The sequence below is a fragment of the Bison bison genome, unplaced genomic scaffold, assembly GCF_000754665.1.
Source record: "Bison bison bison isolate TAMUID 2011002044 unplaced genomic scaffold, Bison_UMD1.0 scf7180017864254, whole genome shotgun sequence".
NCBI classification, from domain to species: Eukaryota; Metazoa; Chordata; class Mammalia; order Artiodactyla; family Bovidae; genus Bison; species Bison bison.
In genome coordinates, this window is record NW_011494826.1 from 6,373,282 (window position 1) to 6,392,860 (window position 19,579).

General features: G+C 37.7%; 1 protein-coding gene across 1 annotated transcript in view; it reads right to left on the reverse strand.

The window, feature by feature from the left end:
- Window positions 1-1,343: 1,343 nt before the first annotated feature.
- The window catches only part of PELI2 (pellino E3 ubiquitin protein ligase family member 2), a 200,417-nt gene continuing 182,181 nt past the window's right edge, over window positions 1,344-19,579 (reverse strand). The window contains exons 6-7 of the mRNA XM_010847771.1: window positions 18,929-19,117; window positions 1,344-6,066 (exon numbers count right to left, since the gene is read on the reverse strand). Of these exons, the coding sequence (XP_010846073.1) occupies window positions 5,500-6,066; window positions 18,929-19,117 (756 nt within the window). The 3' untranslated portion in view covers window positions 1,344-5,499. The remainder of the gene's footprint in view (window positions 6,067-18,928; window positions 19,118-19,579) is intronic.

Below are 19,579 nucleotides of genomic sequence, written 5' to 3' on the forward strand. Positions count from 1 at the left end.
TCCTACTCCTCTGCCATCTTGGCTCCTCCCCCCCATTTTATAATTCTACCAACAGTGCATGAAAATTCCAATTTTTCAACACACTCTGAACACTTGTAACTTTCTGATTTTAGCTATTGTTACCAAATCCAAGCTTGGTCTGTTTGCCGCATGACAGGCAAATAATCAGGAGATGAGGTATTGAGACAAGGAATAGAACGGAACAGTGACTTTATTTGAAAAGCCGGGCATCTGAGAAGATGGCAGACAAGTGTTTCTAGTCTTATCAGGGTCTGGATATTAGTATCTTTTGTAGAACAGAGAGAGGGACAAGGTGAGGAAGTAAAAAATGCCATTAGCCTTGCAGAATATCTCCTGGATTAACCAGCAGTGGGGAGGGGCCGGGATAACTTTTTTTTCCTGCAACCTTTCACAAGTGGGCAGGGTCAAAATGTCTCCCTGTGAGCTGAACAAAGGCACCTTAGTTAAACTTTGAGACAGAGGGGCGGGTTTCCCATTTCAGGCAGAGAGGCAGGCCATTATGTATGCTTACAGCTTACAGACAGCATCCTTTCAGTGATTATAGTAAAAAAAGCAATGGAGAGCAAAGGCTAAAGTAAAACAAATCCAACAAGGAGTCAGATTCTGTTCTTCCCTTGCTACTCTCACAGTGGGTATGAAGTGGTATTTTTCTGGTTTTTCACTTGCATTTCTCTGATACCTAATATTCCTGGTTATCTGTACATGCTTATTGGTCATTTGTGTATCTTTTTTGGAAAAATACCTATTCAGATCTTTTGACTGTTTTTAAACTGGGCCATCTGTCCTTTTCTTGATGAGTTTTGAGATCTCCAGGTGTTCTGGATACTATTTCCTTATTAGATATGATTTCCAAATATTTTCTCCCATTGTATGGGTTGTCTTTTTACTTTTGACAAAGTGTAAAGGACAGTGTCCTTTGAAACACAAAATATTTTAGTTTTGAAGTCCAATTTATTTTCTTTTGTTGCTTGTGTTTTTGATGTTTAAGAACTCAATGACTAAGGTCACAAAGGTTTATTCTTCTACAGTTTTTGCTCTGTCCATTTTGAGTTAATTTTTGTATACTGTGTGCGGAAGGGGTCCAACTTCATTCTTTTGCATGTGAATATCTAGGTATCCCAGCTCCATCTGTTAAATACTCTTCTTTCCCCACTAAATTGTTCTCATAAATCTAGATTTAAATAGGTATTGTGCAGAATATAAAACAATGATCAGCTCAACTGTTTGGGATCAACCTGAAAGTTTGAAAAATGCAGAAGTCAAGTCTACTTTTATATCTACTTCCTATTGAACGGTCTGATAAAGACAATGACTCACAAAGATACCGAGATCCATTTAATAGTTTTTGAAGATTTTTTTCCTGTAAAATGGCTTGTATTTCCACAGATACAATAGTGAAGAAATAAACTTTTCAATTTGACATGAAATATAAAAGAACAGTTTTACAAATATATCCATAAAATTTAACTGCTCATTACACTATACATGGTAAATATGACCACCCTCTTAGCTTCTAGACTATTTAATACAGAGAAACAATCTGTCATCTCAGCTAAAAAGAAACAACTTCCCTTTCATCGAGTTTTTGTTTGTTTAGAAATAGTTAAGTAGAACTGGAAAAATATTTGCTTTTCCCTATCTTCCTCTAGGGATTCTGCATAAGGGTGAAAACTTGAGAGGATATTAGTTTTACTAAAAAGAAATACTGAACCTTCTGTTTTACTGCTTCAATAATGCTTACATTCTTTTAAAAAGGTTCTGGAGTTGTCTTACTGGTCTTTGACTGGGTCATAAAGAAATGATAACAGAGCCATGCTCTCCTTCTAGCACTCAAGGAGGAACTTCATACCCTCTGCCCATGAAGGCTAAACTGTGGAGATGTAAGAGCTACAGCCAAAAGAACAGAGCTGGATCCGGCTTAAAATCAAGATTCTGTTGTTTGTCTATCAGAAATTCCACTGTTAAAAGGCAGGATTGCATGAAGCTGACAAGTGTTTTTTAGCCAGCATTAACAACATTGTGATCATATATCCTTTCAATCCAAAGAACAGAATGGATTTAAAAAGGAACATTGATCAAAATCATAGAACTGCAGGTAACAACTCTGTAACCTATGTTACACTTAAATTAAGGAGAAAACATGCTCCTTTTTAAACTCTCAAAAAGTGCCCAAATAACAATACTGAGCTCCCAAACAGCAGGGGTTGAAAAAAATTTTTTTTAATGTAAGCAAAAATAAAGCACTGAAGCTTTATGAAGAAAAGAGTTCTCCTCAACTTTGATAATATAGTAGATGTAATAACTTAAAAGTAATTTCCCTACTGATCCTGGAAATAAATTCTACTACAATCATGTGTATGCCAGTTCTTGGCATATTTCTGCATCCAGATTCATTAGTCTCCTTAATGGAGCCCATCATTTTTCCAATGGCTTTCTCCTTTCTTTAAACCCTAACCCTGAAATTCTATAACCAGTTATGTCACGTGGCTTCCCTGAGGCACAAAGGTACCAAACTCTATAATTAACTATCGAGGAATGATAAATATGCTATTTATATTAAAAGACTTTAATTCTTTTGGGCTACAGTTAGAAAAAAAAACAGAAAGCATAATACTTACTCTGCCATGTGAACTGTAGCCCTTCTTGCAAAAAGTGAAACCAAATAAGGAAAATGTAGAGTTGCAGCATGCATGACCTGGCAGCACTGATTAGTGATAATAAAAAAAAATTCCAGGCTAGAAAAATATTCAGAGTTGTATCCCATTAACTCTGAACCTTTTTTTTTCTTTTTCTTCTTCTTTTTTGGCAATAAACTGGCATAAACAACTGGGGGTGGGGGGCGGTGGGTGGAAAACTATGGGAATACATCACTGGGGTTTTTCTGGAAATGTAGTCACAAAAGGCATTTTGGTCAGGCTGAGATCAGGATAATTGGTCTGCAATTTCCTATGTATACACCTGGGAAGTGGGATTTGTCCTTGAATGTGATGTCAAGCAAGACATAACAACAGGCATGACCTCTGAGAAGTTACCTTTTCTGAACTATATGACTCTACTCTGAGCTAGAGTTCTTTATTCTCACAAATGAAATTGCTCTCAAATATGGGGAGTAGGGGGAGTCTCATTAATCAACGTTAGCAGATCTTACTGGAAGTGGCCAAGATGAGCCTGGCTTCCTTCTACAGAGGTGTGACCTGGCTGTGGTTCCCCAGGCAGGGGAAAGGGAACCTCACTTGGAAGTCAGAAGAAAAGATGTGGGTGGCACTAACAGAGGGTGGGTCACTGTTACCCCTTCCAAGAGCTTGGAATCTTTTACCCAAGTTTACTAAAATTCAAAGCTTTCAAGTTGGAACATAACTATTTTGGGGCATCAGCATAGGCTGATGTAGAAGTACTACACTTTAACTACTATAGTCCTTGAAATAGAAAATTATATCAGATGGTGACTTTTTGGAAAAAAAAAGTTTTTGATAGTCTTGCATCTAGAAAGGCTAAGATATTACCTATTTATCTTACAAGATGCTTTTTAAGGTATCAAGACTCCTCAAATCACCTTCTTCATATGGCAAGAAAAGGGACTGTGTGCTTCCTGCATCATTTTGTGGAGCCTAAAGCGGCACAGATTGCATTGGTAAAAGCTAACCATGGGAGACTCTGGGTATGTCAAAAGGCATTCGATATTCTGGGCAATTTCATTTTTTTGTTTCATTCTCTATCTGCAGGTTGAGCAAGCTATACAGAATACAGTAAGCTATCAATAAGAGGACTGTTGTTGGATTTTCACAGCACTTAAAAATTACCAAAACAAAACCACCTCATCATAAACAATAATCTCCACTAAGAAGTAAAGCTATTTGAAAACTTAGAGGCTGAACTTTTTATATATTAAATCAACTTAAGCAGCAGCAATCAAGATGAATAGATCTTATCATGTTAAGGAAAAGGGCTTTCAAAATGGGTTAGAACAAGTGAAAATAGGCAAAATATTTGCCAGCAGGCAAACCATGGAAAAATCCAATTAGAACAGGAATACAGTATATTAGAATCATATAAATTATGTATCTTTACAAAGGTTAAAAAAATGCGGCACGAATCTGCAATGGTCAATTTAAGAGGATGTTAATTTAAACAGTTGCTCCATGTGGCAGGAAGCTTTCATCCCAGCCAGCTCTGGCAGGGGCATGTCCTGAAGGATCTTTGCATCATGGGAATGGTGATACACTGGTACCGAGCACAGAGAACGAACATCCAAGAATTATTATTCAAAAATGAAATGAAACTAACAGGGCTGGTGGAGCTCATATGAAATTCTGATTTAATTATTCCTCAGTAAACATTCATTTGCTCTCTTGAAATCAGGAATTTCAAATGCTCTCTGCAGATGTACCACTTGGTGTTGTGTATCTAATGATTACATTTAAATTTAGTTTGATTTGCAAACATTTTCAAAACTTACAGGGCTCTGTAAGCTGCAGTGGAAGGCGACAGATGGCAGAAGGGGAGCGAACAAAACTGACTGCATCGTTGTAACACGTTGCTTTTAAGTTCACAGAATTTTGGCTTTCTTAAGAAAAACTTAGGAAACCCCAACAAGTGGTTTTAAAGAGTAAAACCTTATTTCTAATCACTCTTCAATTACTCGGTAAGCAAATGAACTTGATATTATATAACCTGGGCCATGTTTCCTGCTGCAATAATCACCCTCATTTAATGAATGTTTAATAAGAGTTGTTACATTTTAATCAACCAAATAGTTCTACCCATGCAAGATGAGTGTCAGGGACACAGACCATGGCAGATCAAAAGGCAGACCAAAAAGTTATAGAAAATTCTTTGTTTGAAATGCCAAGGGATTTGATGAATGTGTGTATAAAGTAATTAAATTCCACTGAAGTTAAAAGAAATAATAATAATGACAACATATTCCCTCCCCTCAAAAGAAAAATTTAAAAAGCCCCAGATTTCAAAACAACCACCTGTACTTAAGGTGTCCTGTCCCCAACATCATCTTACAGAGCCACTCTTTTGGCATCTAGTCAGATTCTAATCTGTATTAAGTATTTCCAGACATGGCATGACTACAACCTATACCACGCAGCACCGAAGGTTGCAATTAAGAGCCAACAACTTTTGAATACATTTCTTCTGGAGTTTTAAAATAGGATTTAAACTCCAGTCCCAGTTTACCAAAGAAACCCCAAGGTTGAAATGAAAGCATGGCATTTTAAATCCAATTGTTACAAAGGTATTACGGTTTAATCAAGCACACTTCAATGATGATGCCGCTGTTTTGAGCATGCAACACACCACTTTTATGGTCAATGCCTGGCATGTTTCATCACTGTGCCCCTCTTTCTTCCTAGCTTCAGGACCCCCCCTCCCCCGAATAAACGGCATTATAAAAAGGTAAAATCTAGAGTTAGTGGCAAAATCTTCACAGTAACTTGTTAATAAAGTCGTTGATGGCTCTTGAGGGCATCAATCAACTGGACCTTGGAAAATCAGTTTGATGCAGTTCTGTTCCCCAAGCAGCTGTGTGGCACAGAAAGGGCAGGCGGCATGAAAGGCGTGAGTTCCGTGAGGCAGCGGGATCTGAGACCAATATTTCGCAGACTTCTCTGAGCACACGTGTCCACAAGGGGTGAAAGCATGAGTGGGCGGTCCCGCGTCTACGTAGAAGCCCGCCTCGCAGCCGAGCCAGAGCGGCACGTAGGGGCCCACAGTCCTGCACATGGGACACTCCCTCTCGTTGGCCTCCGTGTCGCTGCGATGGCCCCAGTTGTGGTAGCCGTGCACGTGGCCGCAGCTGAGGTACGCCCAGGGCTGCTTCTCCTCTACCACCTCTTTTCTGTTGATGCTGGGGAAGGCTAAGGTGTTGAGCCCCACTGGACACTGCGGCCGTGCCGCATTGATCTCCTGCCGCAGGGCTTCGATGTGCTTCTGGGTTGGGGTGTGAAAGAGGCCATCTGCCGTTCTCCAGAGCAGGGTGGCCCCGCACAGGTCGATGAGGGAGCCATCCTGCAGGACGTTGGTCTCAGTTTCCACCTACAAGTTTGACAGACATGTCTTTTTAAAGCAAAAATTGGCAAATCTTGCCAGTGTTCTTTCCTCTTAAAGATCAGCTATGAAATAAAAACGAGGCAGTTTATCCCACAGCCTCCTTGAAAACTAGGAGGGTAACTAGCCCCTCTGAGCCTCCCTTTCCTCATCTGAACATTGGATATAAATCATATATGTGATACATAATAAAGGCACAAGCTTGAATACACTTACTTTTACATGTTCATTTAATGGAGTGGTTTATTTTTCTTTTAAAAAATCATTTTAATTGGAGGATAATTACTATGGTTGTAACTGTAGTGGTTATTTTAACAAACTTCACAAGTCTCCTTTGATTTTTATTTTTCCTCCTCAATAGCATACCACCTCCTTGGTCTCATAAGGCATAGGAGATGTCCAACCAGTTCATTTGGTGAAGATTTATGCTGATTTCGACCACAGTCAATTCAGAAGACCCTTGGTGGGCCTTGCAATAAACACTGCACTGCTGCCAGTGACTCCTGGTGACCTTTAGCTTCACACGATCTATCATTCAGCCTGCATTCCTAAGGTTTGAAGCAGAAACATTTACTGTGAGCTTCAGAACATCATTTAAAAGACTGGCAGTGCTACATACCAAGTGCTCACAGGACTGATTAACAGCTGACACGCAGCACAGTTAGACATGGTCCACAGAAACCTCATCCCTGCCTCCGTGTGCCACCTGCGCTCTATGGATGCACTCAGGTGAACTGCCCTCTGGCATGTGCATGAGTCCCCTCTGCCTAGAATTCTCTGTCCGGGCTCACCCCATCCTAGTCTACCCCAGGGCCTGGCAAACTCCCACTCATCATTCAAGGCTTACTTGGATGGCACTTTGCCTAGAAGTTGTCCTTTAATAATGAAAGCAGTCCTTCCCTAATAAAGTATCAAATACTGTTAGAAAAAGGTAAAATCCCAACAAAATGATAGATCTTAATATTTTACAGGAAAAACACAGAGACAGGTTTTCAATAGCCTTTAAGTTGCTGAATCTCTCTCCTCACTCCACCGCCCCCCCTGAACACCTCCTGATCTCCTCCCTTCTTGCTAGATGTCAGGAGTCTCCCTTGTCCCTTGACAACAGATAATTCTCAGGGGAGGTTTCATCTCTGCATGAAACTGGGTAAGAAGAACACTGCTGGGGTAATAAATTGGAGTTTGGGTCACATTTTTTTCCCCCCTTATGATTACTTTTTATTCATTGCTTTTTGTTTATATCAGTGATACATACATATATATATATCTATTCTTCTAAAAATTATTTTTAATTAAAGGATAATTGATTTACAATTTGTATGGGTTTCCACCAAACATCAACATTAATCAGCCATAGGTATATTTATGTCCCCTCCCTCTTGAACATCCCTCCCAAAATTCTTTTCCCATTTAGGTTATTACAGAATATTGAGCAGAGTTCCCTGTTGTATACAGTAGGTCCTTGTTGGTTAATCTATTTTAAATATAGTAGTGTGTTTATGTCAATCCCAAATTCCCAATTTGTCCCTCCCCCTACCTTTCCCATTTGGTAACCACAGGTGTGTTTTCTACTTCTGTGAGTTTGTTCGTCTCGTAAGTAAGGGCATTTGTATCACTTTTTAAAAGATTCCTCATGTAATAGAATATCAGGATATTTGTCTTTCTCTTCTTACTTACTTCAGTTAGTATGATAATCTCCAAGTTTATACATCTTGCAATAACCTTGAAATGAGGTTATTTCATTCTTTTTAAGAACTAAGTAATATTCCACTGTATATATGTACATCTCTCTCTTTTTTTTTTTTATAAAATGTTTAATTTATTGGTCTTTTGGGGAAATCTGATGCATCACCAGTGTATTACAACTGAGCCATTAATCTTGTAGCTTCATCAACATTAACTGCTGTTTTCATGACACTGCTAACAAATTAGCTGTTTCTGCAGAGGTTCAAGGGAAAGGCCTTTTGAGAAGTTTGCAACTTTCTTTTCTTTATCTACAAAAGCTTTATTCACTCTGGTAACTTTTTCATCATTCGCAATGTTTATCTTCTTATGATTAGTGGCAACTGGTTTTGCTTTATTTTTAACCTTAAAGCTTTTTTGGCTGGCTGTGTGGAATACATTCCTAGACTTCTGCCCTAGTAGTTTGTTCTTGGCCATGGTCTCTCACCAGACCTCCAATACCCTTGTGCAGTTGGCTCAAGTTCCAGGTGACACTATCTCAAACCACAGCTTCTTTATCCATTCATTTGTTGACATTTAGATTGTTTCCATGTCTTGGCTATTGTAAACAGTGCTGCAGTGAACACTGGGGTATATGTGTCCTTCCAAATCATGAATTTCTCTAGATGTACGCCCAGAAGTAGAATTGTTGAATCACATGGTAACTCTTTTAGATTTTTACCTGGAGAATCCCATGGATGGAGGAGCCTGGCAGGCTACAGTTCATGGTCGCAGAGAGTCAGACATGACTAAGGGACTAACACTTTCGTTTTCACATTATCAACACTGTAGGAGAGTTCCTTCCCTTTCCTCTACATCCTCTCCAGCATGTATTGTTTGTAGATTTTTTGATGGCCATTCAGACTGGTCTCAGGTGATATGTCATTTTGATCTTCATTTCTCTAATAATTAGTGATGGTAAACATCTTTTCATGTACCTGTTTGCCATTGGTCTGTCTTCTTTGGAGAAATGTCTTCTCAGTTTTTGATTTTATTTTATTTTTTTGATATTGAGTTTCATGAGCTGTTTGTAAATTTTGGAGATTAATTCCTTGTGGGGTGCATCATTTACAAATATTTTCTCCCATTCTATGGATTGTGTCATTTTGTTTATGGTTTTCTTTGCTGTGCAAAAGTTTTTGAGTTTAGTTAGGTACCATTTGTTTATTTTTGTTTTTATTTTTGTTATTCTAGGAGACAGTGCTGAAAAAAAATATTGCTATGATTTTTGTCAGTGTTCTGCCTATATTTTCCTGCAAGAGTTTTGTACTTTTAGGTCTTTAACCCATTTTGAGTTTATTTTGTGTATGGTATTAAAGAATGTTCTAATTTCATTATTTTACATGTAGCTGTTCAGTTCTCCTTATAAAAGAATATTTTTCCTCCATCATATAGTTTTGTCTCCTTTGATATAGATTAATTGACCATAGGTACCTAAGATTGTTTCTGGATCTTCTATCTTGTTTCATTGATGTATATTTCTGTTTTTGCACCAGTACCATACTGTTCTTATGACTGTACTTTTGTAGTATAGTCTAAAGATGGGGAAACTGATTCCTCTGGCTCTGTACTTCTTTCTCAAGATTGCTTTGACTATTTACAGTCTTTTGTGTTTCCATAAAGATTTCTAGTTCTATGAAAAATGCCATAGGTAATTTGATAGAGATTGCATTAAATCTGTAGATTGCCTTGGCTAGTATGGCCATTTTCATAATATTGATTCTTTTAATCCAAGAACATGATATACTTTTCCATCTGTCTGCATCATCTTTGTTTTCTTTCATCAGTGTCTTATGGTTTTTAGAATATAGGTTTTTGCTTCCTTAGGTAGATTTATTCTTATGTATTTTATTCTTTTTGATGTGATGATAAATGGAATTGTTTCTTTAATTTCTGTTTCTAATCTTTTGTTGTTAGTGTATAGAAATGCAACAGATTTCTATGCATTAATTTTGTATCCTGCAACTTTACATATTCACTGATGAGCTCTAGTAGTTTTCTAGTAGCATCTTAGGATGCTAAGGATTTGCTATGTACAGAATCATGTCCTCTTCAAACACTGACAGTTTTACTTTTTTTACAGTTTGGATTCCATTCTTTATTTATTCTGATTGCTGTGGCTAGGACTTCCAAAATTATGCTGAATAGAAGTGGTGAGAGTGGACCTCCTTGTCTTATTCCTGATCTTAGAGGAAATACTTTCAGCTTTTCATTGTTGAGTGTGATGTTAGCTGTGGGTTTGTCATATATCATCACCTTTATTATGTTGCGATATGTTCCTTCTGTGGTCACTCTCTGAAGCGTTTTTATCCAAAATGGATGTTGACTATTATCAAAAGCTTTTTCTGCATCTTTTGAGATGATCATATGATTTATATTCTTCAGTTTGTTGATGTGGTATATCACACTGACTGATTTGCTGATATTGAAAAATTCTTGCATCCCTGATATAAATCCCACTTGATCATAGTGTATGATCCTTTTCTGTATTGTTGGAGTAGGTTTGCTAGTGTTTTGTTCAGGATTTTTGCCTCTGTATTGATTATATTTGCCCGTGGTTTTCTTTTTGCATGTATGATATCTATCTGGTTTTGGAATCAGGGTAACGGTGGCCTCAGAGGATGAATTCAGAAGTGTTCCTTCCTCTGCAATTTTTTGGAGTAGTTTCAAAAGGATAAGTATTAACTCATCTCTAAATGGTAGAATTCACCTGTTAAGCCATCTGGTCCTGGTCTTTTGCTTCTTGGAAGTTTTAAAATTACTGACTCAATTTCTGCACTGGTAATTGGTCTGTTCATTTTTTTCTATTTTTCCTTGGTTTAGTTTTGGGAGAGTGTACCTTTTAAAGAATTTGTCCAATTCTTCTAGATTATCCATTTTGCTGGCATATAGTTGCATATAGTAGTCTCTTTTGATCCTTTGTATTTCTGTGGTGTGGTTGTAATTTCTCCGTTTTCATTTGTGATTGTAATAATTTGGGCCCTCTCCCCTTTTTCTCCTTTTTTTAATTGTCTACAATTGCTCTACAATATTGTGTTAGTTTCTGTTGTACAAGGACATGAATCATGTGATATATATATATCCCCTCCCTCTTGGACCTTCCTCCCACTCCCTTATCTCACCCATCTATGTCATCACAGAGCAACAAGCTGAGCTCCCTGTGATATACAGCAGCTTCCCACTAGCCATCTGTTCTACACATGGTAGTGTATATATGTCATTACTAATCTCCGAATTCGTCAAACCCTCCCCTTCACCCCCGCCGCATCCACATGTGTGTTCTCTATGTCTGTGCCTCCATTCCTGCCCTGCTAATAGGTTCACCTGTACCATTTTTCTAAATTCCACACATATGTATTACTATACAATATTTGTTTTTCTGACTTCACTCTGTATGACAGACTCTAGGTCCATCCACATCCCTACAAATGACCCAACTTCATTCCTTTTTATGGCTAATAATCCATTGCATATATGTACCATGTTTTCTTTATCCATTCATCTGTTGATGGACATTTAGGTTGCTTCTATGTCCTGGCTATTGTAAGCAGTGCTGCAATGAACACTAGGGTACTTGTATCTTTTTGAATTATGGTTTTCTCAGGGTGAATGCCCAGTAGTGGGATTGCTGGATCATATGACAAACTATTTTTAGTTTTTTAAGGAACCTCCATATTGTTCTCCATAATGGCTGTTCAATTTACATTCCTACCAACACTGCAAGAACGTTCTCTTTTCTCCACATCCTCTCTAGCATTTATTGTTTGTAGATTTTTTTTGATGATGGCTATTCTGACCAGTGTGAGGTGATACTTCATTGTAGTTTTGATTTGCATTTCTCTAATAATTAGTGATGTTGAGCATCTTTCCACGAGCCTCTTGCCCATTTGTATGTCATTTTTGAGGAAATGTCTATCTAGGTCTTCCCGTTTTTTGATTGGGTTGTTTTTTGTTTTGATATTAAACTGCATGAGCTGCTTGTTTTGGAGACTAATCCTCCAAAGCAACTGTCTTTGTCAGTTGCTTCATTTGCAAATATTTTCTCCCATTCTGAGGGTTATCTTTTCATCTTGTTTATCATTTCCTTTGCTGTCCACAAGCTTTTAAGTTTAATTAGGTCCTATTTGTTTACTTTTAATTTTTATTATAGTAGGTAGGTCAAAAAAGATCTTTCTGTGATTTATATCAAAGAGTGTTTTTCCTATATTTTCCTCTGTGTGTTTTATAGTATCTAATCTAACATTTAGGTCTTTAATTCACTTTGAGTTTATTTTTGAATATGGTGTTAAAAGAATGTTCTAATTTCATTCTTTTACATGTAGCCACCTGGTTTTCCCCAGGACTAATTTATTGAAGAAATTATTCTCCATTGTATATTCTTACCTCCTTTGTTACAGATTGGGTAACACAAGTTTGTGAGTTTATCTTTGGGTTTCTATCTTGTACCATTGATCTATATTTCTGTTTTTGTGCCAGTATCATATTGTCTTGATTACTGTAGCTTTACAGTATAGTCTGAAGTCAGGGAGCTTGATTTTCCCAGTTCCACTTTTCTTTCTCTAGATTGCTTTGGCTATTCGGGGTCTTTTGAGTTTCTATACCAATTGTAAATTTTGGGGGTTCTAATTCTGTTAAAAATGCCATTGGTAACTTAATAGGGATTGCATTGAATCTGTAGATTGCTTTGGGTGATATAGTCATTTTCACAATATTGATTCTTTTATCCAAGAACATGGTGTATCCCTCCCCATCTGTGTCATCTTTGGTTTCTTTCATCAGTGCTTTATTGTTTGAGTACAGTCTTTTGCCTTCTTAGGTAGGTTTATTTCTAGGTATTTTATTCTTTTTGGTGCAGTGGTTATGGCATTGTCTCCTTAAATTCTTGTTATCTTTCATTGTTAATATATAGGAATGCAATAAGTTTCTATGTATTAATTTTGTGCCCTGCAGCTTTACCAAATTCATTGAGCTCAAGCAGTTTTCAGATGCATCATTAAGATTTTCTGTGTACAGTTATCATGTCATTTGCAAACAGTGACAGTTTTACTTCTTTCCCAATTTGTATTCCTTTTACTTCTATTTCTTCTCTGATTGCTGTGGCTAGGACTTCCAAAACTATATGGAATAACAGTGGTGAGAGTGGACACCTTGTCTTGTTCCAGAACTTAGAGGAAATGGTTTCATTTTTCACCATTGAGAATGATGTTTGCTGCGGGTTTGTTGTATATGGGGTTTATTATGTTGAGGTTTGTTGTTGTTCAGCAGCTAAGTCATGTCCAACTCTTTATGACCCCATGGACTGTAGTATGCTCATGTCCATTGAATCAGTGATGCTATCTACATCTCATGCTCTGCTGCCCTCTTTTTCTTTTGTCTTCAATCTTTCCCAGCATCAGTCTTTTCCAGTGAGCCGGCTTCTCATGTCAGGTGGCCAAAATATCAGAGTTTTAGCATCAGTCCTTGCAATGAATATTCAGGGTTGATTTCCTTTAGGAAATGAACCTATATGAACCTTTGCTGGCAAAGTGATGTCTCTGCTTTTTAATACACTGTCTAGGTTTTGTCATAGCTTTCCTTCTAAGAAGCAAGCATCTTTTAATTTCATGGCTGCAGTATGTTGAGATAGGTTCTCCTTATGCCCACTTTCTGGAGAGTTTTCTTTTTTTTTTAATCATAAATGGGTGTTGAATTTTGTCAAAAGCTTTTTATACATTTATTGAGATAAGCGTATGGTTTTTATTCTTTAATTGTTAATATGTTGTATCACATTGGTTGATTTGCATATATTGAAGAATCCTTGCATCCTTGGGATAAATCCCACTTGATCATGATGTGATCCTTTTAATTTGTTGTTATATTCTGTTAGCTAGTATTTTGTTGCAAATTTCTGTGTTTATGTCAGTGATATTGGTCTGTAATTTTCTTTTTTGTGATATCTTTGTCTGGTTTTAGTATCAGGGTGATGGTCACCTTGTAGAATGAGTTTGGGATGTTGTTTCCTCTGCAGTTTATTGGAAGAGTTTGAGCAGGATGTGTTAGCTCTTTTTTAAATGCTTGATAGAATTTCCCTGTGAAGCCATCTGGTCCTGGACTTTTGTTTGTTGGAAGATTTTAAATTACACTTTCAATTTCATTACTTGTGACTGGTCTGTTTATATTTTCTATTTCTTTCTAGTTCTGTCTGGGAAAGTTGTTTTGTACAGTTCTTCCAGGTTATCCAATATAGTCGCTTAAGATCTTTGCATTTCTGCAGTGTCAGTTTAATTTCTTCTTTTTCATTTCTAATTTCACTGATTTGAATCCTCTCCTTTTTTCTTGATGATTCTGGCTAAAGGTTTATAAATTTTATCTCCTCAAAGAACCAAATTTTAGTTTTATTTATCTTTGATATTATTTTCTTTTTCTCTATTTCATTTATTTCTGCTCTGAACTTTATGATTTCTTTCCTTCTAGTAACTTTGGGGTTTGCTTTTGTTCTTCTTTCTCCAGTTGCTTTAGGTGTAAGGTTAGATTGTTTGTTTGAGATTTTTCCTGTTTCTTGAGGTGAGACTAAATTGTTGTTAACTTCCTTCTTAGGATTGCTTTTTGCTGTTGGCCCAGATAGTAAAGAATCTTCCAGCAGTGCAGGAGACCTAGGTTTGATCCCTCGGTTGGGAAGATGCCCTGGAGAAGGGAATGGCTGCCCACTCCAGTATTCTTTCTTGGATGATCCCATGGACAGAGATACCTGGTGGGCTACAGTCCATGGGGTTGCAAACAGTTGAACATGACTGAGCAACTAACACAGTAATATACAGAGTTAGGATTGTTGTGCTTCCATTGTGATTTGTTTCTATGTATTTTTTAATTTCCTCTTTTATTTCTTCAGTGATTTCTTGGTTATTTAGTAGTGTTTAACCTCCACGTGTTTGTGTTTTTTACAGTTTTCTTTTTCTTGTGATTGATTTCTAATTTCATAGCATTGTGACTGGAAAAGATGCCTGATATGATTTCAATTTTCTTACATTTACCGAGGCTTGATTTGTGATTAAAGGTGGGATCTCTCTTGGAGAATGTTCCATGTTAATTCTATTGCTTGAGAAGAAAGTCTATTCTGCTTTTAGGTGGAATTTCCTATAAATATCAATCTAGTGTGGACTACTGTGTCATTTAAAGTTTTATTTCCTTATTTTCTGTCTAGATCTGTCCATTGTATAAATATGGTGTTGATGTCCCCTACTATTATTGGGTTACTGTTGATTTACCCTTTTATGGTTGTTAGCATTTGCTTTATGTATCGTGGTGCTTCTATATTGGGTATATAAATATTTATAATTTGTTATATCTTCTTAGATCGATCCCTTGATTATTATGTAGTGATCTTCCTTGTTCTTATAAAGTCATTATTTTAAAGTCTATTTTATCTGTTGAGTATTGCTCCAGCTTTCTTTTTCTATCTCTTCACTTTAAGTCTGTATGTGTCCTAGGTCTGAAGTGGGTTTCTTGTAGACAACATAACATATATACAGGTCTTGTTTTTGTACCCATTCAGCCAGTCTGTGTTTTTTGGTTACATACATTTAAATCCATTTATATTCAAGGTAAATATCAATATTTTGTCTTTAATTTTTGTCAATTTGATTACTATGTATCTTGGCATGTCTCTCTGGGTTTATTCTACCTGGGACTCCCGTGCTTCCTGGACTTAGGGAAGTTTTCAGCTACTATCTCTTCAAATATTTTCTCAAGTCCTTTCTCTTCTCCATCTGGGACCCCTATAATGTGAATGTTGGTGCATTTAATTTTGTCCTGGAGGTCTCTTAGATTGTCCTCATTTCTTTTTATTCTTTTATTCTGTCCCACAGCAGTGATTTCTACCATTCTTCCGCCTCAGTTATTCTACTGATTCCTTCTATTGTATTGTTCATTTCAATTATTGTATTGTTCTTCTGTTTTAGGTCTTTGTCAAACATTTCTTTTATCTTCTTAGTGTGTGCTTCCATTCTTTTTCTGAGATCCCTGGGTCATCTTTACTATCATTACTCTGAATTGTTTTGGGTAGATCTCCACTTTGCTTAGTTGTTCTTCTGGGGTTGTATCTGTTCCTGTGTCTGGGGTATATTCCTCCCTCTGACATCTCATTTTGTGTAGCTTTCTGTGATTGCAGTGTGTATTCTGAAAGATGCAAGGTTGTAGTTCTTGTTTCTGCTATCTACCCCCTTGTGCAGGCTTCCTAGTGGGAGGGACTGCTTCCTGGCCACTGCTGGGTGGAGCTGGGTTTTATCCCTCTGGTGCACAGGGTCATGTCAAGGGATATGTTGAGCAGGCAGCTATGTGTTCAGGAGACTTTAAGCAGCCTGTCTCCTACTGAGGAGGGCTGTGATCCCACCCTGTTGGTTGTTTGGCATCCCAGCAATGGAGCCTACAGGCTGTTGGGTAGGGCTAGGTTTTCATGAAAAAATGGCGGCCTTCAGGAGGGCTCATGCCAATGAGTATTCCTCAGAACTACCACTGCCAGTGTCTCTGTCCCCACAGTGAGCCACAGTTGCTCCCTACACAGGAACTCTTTTGATACCAGCAGGTAGGTCTAGTCAGGCCCCTAAGTGGTCATTGTTTCCCATTCCCCCCTCCCCCAAATGCCTCCCGGGTTCTGATATGCACAAGACCTTGTGTATGCCCTCCAAGAATGGAGATTCTGTTTCCCCCAGTCCTGTGGAAGTCCTGTGATCAAAGCCCACTGGCCGTGAAAGCCAGGTGCTGTGGGGACTCCTCCTCCTGTTGCCAGAACCCCAGGCTGGGGAGCCTACTGTGTGGCTCAGAAGTCTCACTCTTGTGGGAGAACCAAATATAATTATTTTCTAGTTTGTGGGACAGCCACCCAGTGGGTATTGGATTTGATTTTATTACTACTGTGCCCCTTCTACCATTCCACTGGGGCTTCCCTTTTCACTGGATGTAGGATATTTTTTGTGGTAGGTTCTGGGGGGTTTTATTTTGTTGTTGTTGATGACTGTTTAACAGTTCATTGTGCTTTTCACTTTTCGTACAAAGAGGTGAGCTCATATTCTATCATCTTGTCTCTGCCCCCTTAGCCAGGTGGAACAACCTTTTTCCTTCCTGCAAGAAAGTTCTTGGTAAATAACGTAACTTTTGAGTCTATGGTCTCTTACTTTCCACATATTTTTTTACTCCTATGTCTAGGATAGGTGTCCCTCTGAGAGACTCCTGTGCCTTCCAGTACTTTCTTATGACTGTGCTGATCACAAATATGCTAATGATTTGTGGCCTCACCTGTAAGTTTTCCAGACGCCACAATTTGAGGGCAGAGCCCTGGGTATCCTGGTCATTATCAGATTCCCAGCCCTTAGCTCCTTCTTAGTCATGGCAACCAATTAGGGACTGGGTATAGCACTGCTCCATTCTTACTCAGTTCTCACAGTAATTCTAAAGGGTATGTACTAGTATTATTCCAGTTACATGGATATGAGGTCAAGTCACCACTTCACAACTGTAGAGCCAAGTGGTAGATCAGGACCTGGAACTATGGCTTGACTTCAGAACTATTAATATGCAGTAACTGCTCAAACAGCAGCATGTTTTCCCTCTTAGTTGTTATTTTTACATGTTCTTTCTATCTTTGAACAAAATACATGAATGAGAGTTGGCAAGAAACTTATCCTGTTATGTGCCAACCAAGTGTGATTCCCTACAAGATGGTACTGAGTAGAAGCCAGGAGTTCAAATTTAAACTCAGGTCCTCCTGATTTAAAATCCCATTTGCTGCCACCTTCTAACTCTGTGACTGGGCAATATTCAACCTCTCTATGCTATACCTTCCTCATCCATAAAATGGGGATAATTCCACTTCCCTGACAAGGCTGGTGTGCAGATTAACATTTCTAAGACATTAGCTCATTTAATGCAATGTCTGCACCCAGCAAACACACACTGATTGCTTACTGTTGCTGTTAATAATGATCAATAACTCATTTGACCATCCTAACCCAGTTTTGTGTAGAATTATCCTATGATCAAAACTTTTTTTGAAAAACAGATTTTACATCCTCTTTCCTATTTACAATCTCTTGAAGCATATTTCAGCAAAGTTTATTGAATTTGTTTGGCTTTCATAGAAAGTGCTTTTCATTTTTAATCATAATGCTCCAAGATTGGGATTTTATCACAAAAGGCAGAAGCTATACCTGCAGCTGAATAATGGTGTAAGCAAGTAATAAAAATAATTATCCCCTAAAAACAAACATCCAGTAGAGAAGAGCAAACCAGCTTTGTAAAATCCATCTTCTTTTTTCTATCGTAGAAATATTATCTTTCTCTGTGAACTAGATCACATCCTCTATTATTTATATTATTATTTCCCTGGTAGTTTGAAAGAAAACACTTGTTCTCTCTTGTTCTAGTTTCTACCCAACAATTAATTAAAAGTACTGGAGTGGAAAATTTACTGAGAACCTTTTAGTGCTGTGCCACACAGCCATGGCAGTATGAGAAACCCAAAACTTATTATTTAAGATATTAAAATGATTCTCCATAGAAGAAAGTGTTAAAAACCCAACAGCTTTAGGGCATTTTGGATAAGCAGTAATATTTATAGGAAAAATATTAACATGCCAAGTCAATGTAGTATATGAACTATTTCAAGTAAAACTGTAACTTTGAATTATATAGGGAACTATAATTTCTTATTATGAACAAGAAAAAAAAAAGCTAACTTAATTATCTTTTTTGTCCCCAGAAAGTCTAGTAAATAATTCTGTAATTCAAAATTTTCACTAATTAGTTTTAGACTGCTCAGGATTTTTCCAAATTAGTAAAGTTTTACACTAAAATAAGTTCATTTTTCTTAAAGTGAATTTAAACAGAATTTTATGGTGAAGTATAGCGATAGAATTATGCTTTTAATGTAGTTAGGAACAAAAGGTAATTTTCTTCCACTATTGGAAAAGCTTAATCATGACAGTGAATAAGGCCATTTCCTTCTTATTTTCAGAGAAAATCCCTATTCTCCTGGGTCAGTGGAACACAACCCTAAGACCTAGACAAAGGTTTTGAATTTCAGGGGAGAAAAATGACAGTGTTCCAGTTATGTGTTTCTAGTTTCAAGCATTTTTCTTGTGTGAAGTCCACTTACCAGCTTTCCCCTTTGCTGCGCAGACCTGGTCTCTCTCAAGGTATACACATCCCCACAGACGGAGATCTCACGCCAGACCCCGGGCTGGGACTCCTCCGTGAAGCCGCCTCTTGGATGCATCACCAGGACGCCATTGGTTGTGAGCCCATCCATGTGGCCGTCGGGGTTTTTCCACTTCGCTGCCTTTTCCTGGAAAGCATACCACAGAAAAGATGATGTTCAACACAAAAAGGTTCTAGAATCTCTCCAAAATACTGGGTAAGGGCAGAGGGGAGGAAAGTGAGCAATTTTCATTCTCTATTTAAAGCTAATAATCAGAAGGCTAAAATATGCAATTAGTCTGAGAAAATGAAAGAAGTGTAAGAATAGATGGATGATTTATCACTGGAGACAGATTATATTTATTTTGGGCTTTTACAAAAGAAAACCTGATGTCTGGGCCTCTACCTCAGAGATTCTTTTTCAAACCACATTCCCCCCACCCCCACAACCCCACCAACCCCAGGTGATTTCAGGAATCCAGTACGTATTCAATTCTATTTGTGCGGTGCTTTCATCCTATTATCTAAAAATGTGTTGTATGAACTCATTATCAGGTAAGTACTAGAAGGAAGTGAAAATTTTTCATTCAACAAACAAAATTTCAAAATA